Source organism: Chaetura pelagica, unplaced genomic scaffold, assembly GCF_000747805.2.
Source record: "Chaetura pelagica isolate M959 unplaced genomic scaffold, ChaPel_1.0 scaffold166, whole genome shotgun sequence".
Lineage (NCBI taxonomy): Eukaryota > Metazoa > Chordata > Aves > Apodiformes > Apodidae > Chaetura > Chaetura pelagica.
This window is the reverse complement of record NW_009953758.1, coordinates 2206601-2216516: the sequence shown is the minus strand read 5'-3', so window position 1 is coordinate 2216516 and position 9916 is coordinate 2206601. Positions and strand designations below refer to the sequence as shown.

The 9916-nt window shown below is 40.2% G+C and overlaps 1 protein-coding gene across 1 annotated transcript in view; it reads right to left on the bottom strand.

Annotated features, from left to right (window-relative positions):
• The window catches only part of DUPD1 (dual specificity phosphatase and pro isomerase domain containing 1), a 14861-nt gene that overhangs the window by 3948 nt on the left and 997 nt on the right, over positions 1 to 9916 (bottom strand). The window contains exon 2 of the mRNA XM_010000747.1: positions 831 to 1051. Within this exon, the coding sequence (XP_009999049.1) occupies positions 831 to 1051 (221 nt within the window). The remainder of the gene's footprint in view (positions 1 to 830; positions 1052 to 9916) is intronic.

The following is a 9916-nucleotide window of genomic DNA, read 5'->3' as shown; positions in this document are numbered from 1 at the left end:
AGCAGGAAAGGCTTAAGTTTCTCAGCTGGTTTCTGGTAAAATATCCTGTAGAGATTTAAAAAAAAAAAAGTATGTGGGGGGGAGTAGTAGGACTAATATTGAAAGCCAGTGTGAGGCCTTGGCTGTAGCACTTCAAATCAGTGTAAAGCTTTTTGATAGAACACTGCTGGAGGTCAGCAAATAAGGAATTGTAGTAATCAAGCTGAGAAATTACAAAGGCTTTAATGAATGTTTCTGGATCTCTGCTGTCAGACTTGTTTCCATCCTCTGCTGCTTGGAAGATGGCAGAGAGATAAATCTGTTATAGCCTGGGGTAGATCTGATGGCCAGGTAGGAAAGTGAGTTTTATATTTGTAGAGTGAATCTAATGATGCAGAGCATGAAGCTGTGGTGTGACAGCCTGGAATCTCTGCAGATCACTCATATTCCACTTGCTGTGCAACCAATATTCATCAAACCTTCCTTAACAGGGACTAATTTGAGGAAAAGACAGCTAATTCATGGAACCTCTGCAATGTTTGGTTGTCTCTGATGTATTTATGAAGGAATCAAAACAACAAAAAACCTGTATCAAACAGACCAGAATGCTAGCTGTGATGTGGACTTAAATTGCTTGGTAAGGAACTCTTGGGCTGGTACTCGCTTTGCTGTGAGAAAGGTTCTTCTAGTTACATCACTACCTTCTCTTATAGTTCCCTTCTACTAGTTTTACATTCTCTGGTAAACTGTACTGGACTTGTTTCATTCCCACAAGGTTAAATGTCACAGAACTATGCTTATAATCAGATGGAATAAATACTGGTTTTAGCCATGTTCAGCACCCTGCTTACTTCTTTCATCCTGAAGTGCGTTATCAATGAATTTAGAAGCTGAATAAAAGAACTGGCTGAGGTTGAAAGTGGGGAGATCATCTGCTTCCACTCCATGGTACTCCACAGTCATGTCATGATAATATTCTGGTCCTGTGTTCACATTCCGCTGGCCATGGGCTGCATTGAGGATGTGGGTGAAGCCTGCCTTCTCAAGGCTGTAGCGATCTAGTGCAGTTTTCCTGTTAAAAAAAGAGCTGTCATATAAGTGAAGAAGCTGCTTACCCAACAAGCCAGAAAAAAACCCCCAACGACTCTGATTTGGTATGTTGTAAATGTTAATGAAACTGATAATGCTGGAAAAGGCATCATTTACCATTGTAAAGATCTTAAGATACTGTCATTTAGAGTGAATGGTAGTTCATGACTATCTCTTCCAAGCCCTTAGAGCACCTTAAAAATTATTTTATTTTCCTGGCACCTTTCTAATGTAGGCAATACTGACTTCTCTCTATCTTGTATAAAAAGAAACTTGAGATACAGAAAGAAATAAAATGAATTTTTCAAAAGTATAAAAGCAAATCGGTGCTAGAACTTGAAATAGGACCTTTGAATGTTGCTGTCCCTTTCTGTCCCATCAATTCATATTGCAGAACTAATAAAAGAGTCAATGCAATGTGAGCAGTAAGATCGTCTGGGATTCAAAAAGATCCCTAAAAGAAGTTACTGAGTTTTTCCTCCATTCCTAGTAAAGAAAAAATAAATTGAAAGTCACTCTTGTGTGGTCACAACTCCATATCAGGTTTCCTTTTATTCTCCTGTTTGGTTAAATCAGAGGTCTAAAGCAAAAATAACCAGATATGGATAATACGGATATGAATATTAGCCTTCAGTTAAAGCTGGAAATCATATAGTTAGTCCAATATTCTGATATATTCTTGTTTTCCTTTAGAAAAGGAGAGGAAATCCTAGATTTTTGTGTGCCCAATACCTGCTCTTAAGACCTTGCTAGCAGCCTGAAATTCCTCAAAATGCAAAGTTCGTGGACAGGCATGTAAAAACTTTTTTGTTCCATTACAGAAAGCTTTTAATTTTGCAAAGTCTTTTTCCGGAAATGTTGTCAGTCTAGGATGACTACTGAGGTTTTTATTAAAAACTTGTGTAGGCTTTATTTTTTTAATGTAATACCCCATAACTACTGCTGCTATAAACAAATTAGTGCATTATGTGAAATAGCTTTTTCCAACCAGAAGTACTTCTCTCCAGGAGTGTTTCCTGGACACTTCAATGTGTAAATGCAGCTGTTGTCACACAGGATGTTGTGGTGAGCTACCTGATCTGTTTTGTAATTCTAGTGGTGACAGTTAAGAACAGCCTGACTTGACTCCACCTTCCCAGCTTCTCTCAAAGTATAGATTCCCCCTGTGAGCAGTCAAAACCTAGTGATGAGAGCATTTAACTGGTATATGGATACTAAAGGTCTTACCTATGCTTTCTGTGTTTTAAATTAAACTCATTGTAATTTCATGTTCTGATTAGACCTTTCTTCCTGCAGAAATTCCTTTCTGGTCAGGAATGATGACGTCTTGTTCCTGCTAGCATTTTTGCTGTGAAGTAATGTCCTAAGTCCCCTATGCAATGATTTTATTTTTTTTAAATAAAATTCCAGTTAGTATGGTGATACCTCTCTAAGCTCAGTAGACTTGGAAGGGCAGAGAATCAGCAGCATCCTGCTGCTAGTGCTGTGACTTGCCACCTTCACCTCAGGTTAAATAATGGTAGCTTCTTCACTTAGTATTTTTGTTGCAGTGGTTGACCTAGAAAGATGTTTCTTATTCTCCTGCCTTTACTCATGCCTTAGGGTTCTCTTCAAGTGGATATTTTGCCAGAAAAGGAACTTCAGTTCTGGACTATACAGATGGCCAATACTTAAAAAACAGATTTAAATTACCTGGCCAAAGATCAAAAGTTCAGTGAATAACTAGTTCTCTTGATTTTTATGATCTTGAGGTGGACTACAGATTTTGCTTTCAAGTTAAGTCTTACTTTGTTTTGTCTCCATGTTGCTGGGATAGAGAAAATACATTTTCCGTTCACCAGATTTGGCTCAAAGCATGTATCCACCAAACCATGAAAGACTGATGGTTTCAGGTCAGAGATCTGTGCTCAAGTAGAATCCTTGCAAGTGGAGATGTACATGCTGAATAGTAAGTAGGACTGCAGTGTAGTTACGGTCACTGAAAAAACAGTTTTTGGTGAACTGTAGATGTTACCAAACTGGTTTCTGCAAGCACTACTCAGGCTAAGAAATAGCATTTTAATTAAATTATAAAGTTGTTCTAGGCAAGGACAATGTCAAACAAAAGGTTGCATGACAATCATTAACATTCAACACTTACATTCATCTGAAATGAGATTTTTCTATTTCCATGACTGAGTTCTCAGGAGATTGCTTTATGACAGTGGGTGCATCTCATGCCTTTTTTTCTGACAGTTGCACTTACAGTCTTGTTATGGTCTTAGGATCTCATTTTCAAGTGTTTGGTGGCCCCAATATTTCAACAGGTATTTAGAAAGAAGGGATAATTAGTCTGGCCAAGCTCCTGGGAACTTCCCAGGGGCCCAGGATGGAAATAATCCTCCTTTTTATTTAATCAGTTAAAGGCAGGGCAGTTAGGTGTTCATTTTGCATGACAATCTGCATTAGCACTGCCTGTTGGTCTGTTAGAATTTGGGAATATGCACATTGTTAGGTCACTCTGATTATCTGCTTGATATGTAAACTGATTCAGCAATATTCTTTTGGACTGAATGTAATCTTGTCCAGTATAATACTTTTCTTTATAATATGTATGCACATGTTCTTACCTCTACTGATGTTGCTAATCTAGAAAACTTCCAGAGAAGAGGCTGTTAAGCCCTCATGTAGGGGGAGCCCTATGCTTGTAGTTACTATGCCCCTTGACATACTTGCTTGGACTGGCTTCAGCCATCAGTGAACTCTGTCTTTTGTGTGAAGGACTGGCTTGCTTTTCAATCTCAGCTGAATCTGTTAGTACAGATGCTGTTGTGAAAGCATTCCTCATTATCTGTTTACTTTAACCAGAGCCTTTTAAAAATTTATTTAATCATGCACAATACTCCTGGTTACATCCTAAGAGGGCATGCTTTTGGGCTTCCTTGCAGTTTTTACCATTCCTGATGTATCAGTACTTTAGATTAAAAGAAGGAATAAATTGACCATAAATATCTGCAAACATCCAATTGGTTGAGGTGACTAATAGTATAGGATTGTTCAGGGGTATATGAATCATATACTGATTTGGAGGAATTATAACTAATTCACTTTCAGCTAAAAATGGCACAAATTTGTTTTCCCTTGCAATTGGCTCACTTTCAGAGTTTAATAGTCAGGCTAACAATATTCCTGTTTTTCCCCTCTTTGTGTATTGCTGTTTCCTAATAAATTGAAGTTAATATTTTCATTTTTGTGATTATGGTTGAATTTTAAGCAGCTATTGTGAAGTACTTTCCTACAAATAGGAAACCAGTATAGGTGAAGCCATTAAGCATTTGACTACTCTTGTGCTTGTTTTCCTTCAGTATTCTCCACCATCCATGCTACTAGCACAGGGTGCAACTGTGGTGGCCAGTGTCTGCCTTGAATGTGTTTCTATGCAGAGAAGGTCAGGTATGGCACTGGGAGATAACAGTAAAAATTTCAGTATGAATTAGTTCAGTTAGAGATTAGCTGGGCAGATTAGACCCATGTAAAAACTCATCACCTTTTCAATTCAGGGCAATAAACATATGCTAAAATTTAAGCATACCCAGAAGTCATCCTTTCTGTAGCAAAGCATGTTAAGCAAAAGCTCAGTGCTTTGCTGAGTCAGACCTTGTATTTACTGTAGGACAGATGGACTCATTAACATGTTTTTTAAGTTCTGAGGAAAAGGGGAGTACTTTGAGATGGGAATGCCACCTAAATGGTGAAAATGGGAGATAAATTCACTTTTGCATAGGGATATATTGGTAGTAATAGACTGTCACCAAGAGGGAGAACTAACCTAAACAAAAATGTCATCCATTTTCATATGGTTCCCAAAAGACTATTTACATCTTGGGTCATGCAAAGGAAAGTAAAGGGTTTGTCTAAGAGTTCAACACTGCCTGCAGTCAGTTTTAAAGCTGGGATTCATGGGATTACAAGCAAGTGTTGTAGCAAACTGCTGTCTTCCGGAAGCAACAATATAACTAGTTACAACATAAAAGAAAATCTTTCCTTTCAAGCTGCCATCTCCAGTGTACCAAACCCCTTATCTGTTTTTTTCAAAAATACTGTCTTAGCAAACTTTAGATCCAGCTTCTTTCATCAAGAAGATGCTGAAACCAATGGAGTTGTAAGAGAGGGAAAAAAAACTTGGCAGGCACTGCAGCCTGAACTCCCATATCAACTATTAAGTATATTAAAAACAGTTAACAAAAGGAAGAGAAAGCAGCTCTTGATGAAAAGCCAAGTGCATCTAAAGGAAGGGAAGTAATCCTCAAACACCTTGTGAGAGTGTGGACAGAGCAGCTCCCTCCACAGGTAAGTCAGCACCAGCTGATACTGGTCAACTAGACTGGTGACTGGTGTGCTTGTAAGCTCTAGGTAGAACCAAGTCTTCATGCAGAGGCTGAACAAAGCAAATGTGTTTCAGTATAACTGTTAAAGCCACAAATTGATGTGACTCAGACTGGCAAAACAAAAGGGAATCTGAGGTAATGTTACTAGAAGAGGAAGAGTCTCTCTCAAACTTCTCAATTTTCTTAAACACTGAAGGAAAGCACGATGCAGGATCATTACATACCAGATGGTCAGTGTCAGAAAGCAGCTCCATGCATATAGGCAATACTGACACTTTCTTAAGAAAATTTGGCAGTTCTCCCTCCTGAGGAGAGATGTTGAGAATTTCTAATAATACTGACCCAATTTCCTTTGGTAACTGCACCATGAGGGAATCTAGAGATAGTGTAGCATTGTATCCCCTTTTCCTTCGGAGGTGTTGCTCCATTTCTGAGGGTACCTCCTGTTCAGTGTGAACTAAAAAGAATTTTTAGATACCACTGAAAAAACCTGAAGAGGATCTTCATAATATGTGGTAGAAAAATATTTAGTAGTACATTTTCCTCTAGCCCAAACCAGCGGATGTTGTTTTTGTTAGTGAAATGACCTAGTTACAGGAAATACCTCTGCTTTCTCTGCAGCAAAGGTAGTGAACACGTGTTGCAGACAGTCAGCCCATCTGTTTTTCTTCTAGATCAGTATAAATTGTCTTTCTACTGAGTCACTTGGAAAAAGCCATACTGTATTGTTTTTCAGGAGAAAGGGAAGAGGAAAAAATGTGGTTTAGTTAAGCATATATTTAGGGTTTGTTCATGTATTTCAACTAACATGCACCCCAATCTGTACGTTTGAGTTACTCGTGTCTGGTTGAACCTTTACTGTGTTAGTTCTCAAGATCATAAGCCCTGGACCGCTACTAGGAAAAACACAGGTTATAGCATTCCTGAAGTGCACACTCAGTTCAGCTGCATATCTAGAAAACTATTTTTCATATTTAACCTGTACAGAATTAGACTCTAGAAGACTTCTTTTCCTCTGGGAGTGGTTTAAGAACACAGGAAGGCCTAAAATTGTGATCACGCCACAAAATCCTAGTGAGACTTAAGAGGATGGTTAAGAGGAAAAAAAGTCCTGGGAGGCCTTTGTTTTCAGCTAACATATTCTTTGAAGCTCAGAAATGTGGAACCATGAACATCATCTCAGGTAATAAGGCAATCACAGAAAGCTGCAAGAGAAAACAACAACCTTGATATCTGGCAGAGGTTTTACATGTGATTGCAGCAGAGCAAGCAGGTTTGGGATTAGGCAGTAAAACTGCCCGTGCAAGTAACCTGGTGACCAGTGAAAGAAAGGAGCAAGACAAAGCTGCTTGCTACCCCTTTAGAAGGGTTGTGGTTGTGAGGCAGATAACTGCAAATATTAATCCTGCTAGCAGATGAATCACCATCTTGGCAAAGCATGTTTTATTCCTATCACTGGGCTGTCTCCTACAAGTTCCAGTGTCTGGTCTTTAAAAGTCCTTGGAACTTGCTGGAGGAAAATTGCAATTGGAGCTGAACACAGCATGTTGTATTCTGAGGCTTTGATTATTCTGGGCCTGACAGGCTCATGGAGATTTCATTGCCTCTGGGCAACATCTGCAGCAAAGCCTTGTAACAAAAGGACTGAGTGGCCTCACAGGGCTCCTTGATAGCCTGTGTTTCATTAGAAGGAAGATGTGGTTATGTAGTCAGGGTAATTAATTAGCATTTCCATAAGCAGTCACAAGTCCTGTTAACCTTGTAAATGCAGGAGGCAGGAATGAAGCACAGATGTGAAGACTCTGAAGATAAACTCTGCATGTTTGTGTTCACTTGATTTTGTTGATGAGCTCCACTAAATTCTTTCAAGATCAACCTTAATTTAGCATGGCTAAGGATGCAAATACACCCAACATCTGCTCACGTCTCCATGGCAGCTCTTTGACGACCAGTGCTACAGCCAGATCTTAAAATAAAACAATACAGAAAACCCTACTGCACTGAAGGGGGAAGTTGTTGGTCAAAATGTGGAGCTGGCTGAAGAAAGATACAGAGGTCCCTGAACTTTGTGACCTTCAAATCAAATTTCAATTCTGGTAATGAAAGCTGCATCTTGCCTGCAAACCAGTTCTAGTCTCATTTTTTGCTACCGGATGCCAAGTTTGCTCTTACACACCTGACAATAGTAATTCTCTTGGAGGGAGCCGCACTTTCTGGTCAAGTTTTACTTCTGTTCACCCCCTGCCTGCTCACCACTTCTTTTTCCTTCTCTGCTGGCTATCTCTATCCTGGTGAGAGCCTTGTTTCCCTTTGAAGCACCATTGCTTTTCCTCCTGATTTAGAACCTGTCCCCTGCAGAAAGAAAAAAAAAACACCTTCCCAATATAAGTGAGTGTGGCTCTAAGTACCTCTCAAGAAACTTGGTTTCCTGTTCCTCAGGTTAGTCTGCACAGAGTGCAGGTATGTATTATATTCTGAGTCATGTCTCCCAGCGTTTATATAAATACAAGGTGTAAGAAACCACTGCTACAGGAACAATTCCACTTCATTGATGGGTGTCCTGGGTTTAGCAACTTGTGAAGACCTGTTGTCTCATTAAATGGCTTTGCTTGGAGGGTAGAGCTATAGCTTCATCTCAGAGATAAGAAGGAAACTAACAGCTTCATTCAGAATAATTCTGCTGGTGAATTTGAACAAAGTAGGAAATAAATGCCAGAAGAGGCTGTTCTTCACACTGAATTTTAAGTTAGAAATGAGAAGACCAGGGTAGGATGGGGAGATGACAGCTCAAGCCCATTTTTGAGTCATTTGGCTAGACCCTTTCCATGGCTTAAAATATTACTTATATTTTTTTTTGTCTCAAAGTGGGAGCCTCAGCTTGCTTAAAGCCCAGAACTCTTGTGTGTTTTGCTGTTGCTCCTGGTGCCACAGAAGTAATTGGTCCATGACATTAGAAGTCTTGTAACTTTCAAGGCTGTACATCTTTCCTCTTTTATAAGCTGGCAACAGATGAATTTCAGGACCTTTTAAAAAAATTATTGAGAACTTTGGAGCCAGTAGGGCTACTGCCTGTGTCTAGCAGTGATGATGTGAAATAAATGTCATGTTAGTGCAGGGTGCAGAGCAAAATGGGAAAGGGACCAGTAATGCCTAAGGGGTTAAGAGAAGCTCTCTTGCTCTGCTTCTGGTTTGGGCTGGGGGATTTTCTGCTGGAATGTCTCCCTGCTGTAGGAGTCCCCTTTACTTGTCAAAATAGGCTGTTTAGCATAGTCCTGGGCTCAGCAGAGGTATGTCTGTTTTGTGGGTTTGTTTTTTTTCCAGATCACATTTGGTCTCATCAGTGAGACACATCTCTGCAGCTTTCCCTTCTACAGGGTTCTGCTTGTTTTAATCTCTTGATCCATTTGGAACTGCAGAGTACTCCATGTACACAGGAACAGGCTTAGTATGCAGAAATACCACATGGATTAAGCTGTCTCTTCAGTCACTTTTCAGGAGTTGTATTTTAGGTTTGAACCATCCTAAACTGTGGTCCTATACATCTAGGGCATGTTCTTCTGTCAGTGTAACTATAGCAGGATTTTCACTTGGAGATAAATGACAAATTACGCCTTTAAATTACGCATTTAAAAATAGACTGTGATTAGCTTCAACTTCTGCAGCCTACACCAGTGCCACAACAGCTCCTGTTACTCTTTAACTGTAAACCCTGCCAGACTTACCCAGCACTTTCTTGAAGCAGCAGCAACCAACACTGTTCCTGATTCTCAAAGGGCCATGGCAAGCTCCCATCACTCTGTTGAACTCCTGCATTTGTCAGTAGCTCATCAAATCACATCATTGCTGCTAAATACTAGTGTATGGGCAGGAGGAGGAAAGAAACACCTTGCTCTGTTGATGAGCAGCTTAGTCATCTCCTATGTAGAAGAGATGTACTGTGTACACTTATCTACTGTGTAGAGGTACTAACTATCACAGAATCTTAGAGTTTGGAAGGGACCTTGAAAGATCATCCAGTCCAACCCCCCTGCCAGAGCAGGATCTCCAAGAGCACATCACACAGGAACATGTCCAGGCGGGTTTTGAATGTCTCCAGCAAAGGAGACTCCACAGCCTTTCTAGGCAGCCTGTTCCAGTGCTCTGTCACTCTCACAGTAAAAACGCCTTTTCTGATGTTTATGTGACACCTCCTATGTTCCAGTTTGCACCCACTGCCCCTTGTCCTGTCACTGAACATCACTGAAAAAAACCTGGCTTCGTCCTCCAGACACTCACCCTTAACATATTTGTAAACATTGATGAGGTTGCCCCTCAAGTCGCCTCTTCTCCAAGCTAAAGAGACCCAGCTCCCTCAGCCTTTCCTCATAAGGGAGATGTTCCACTCCCTTTATCATCTTTGTGGCTCTGCGCTGGACTCTTCCAAGCAGTTCCCTGCCCTTCTTGAACTAAGGGGCCCAGAACTGGACACAATACTCCAGATG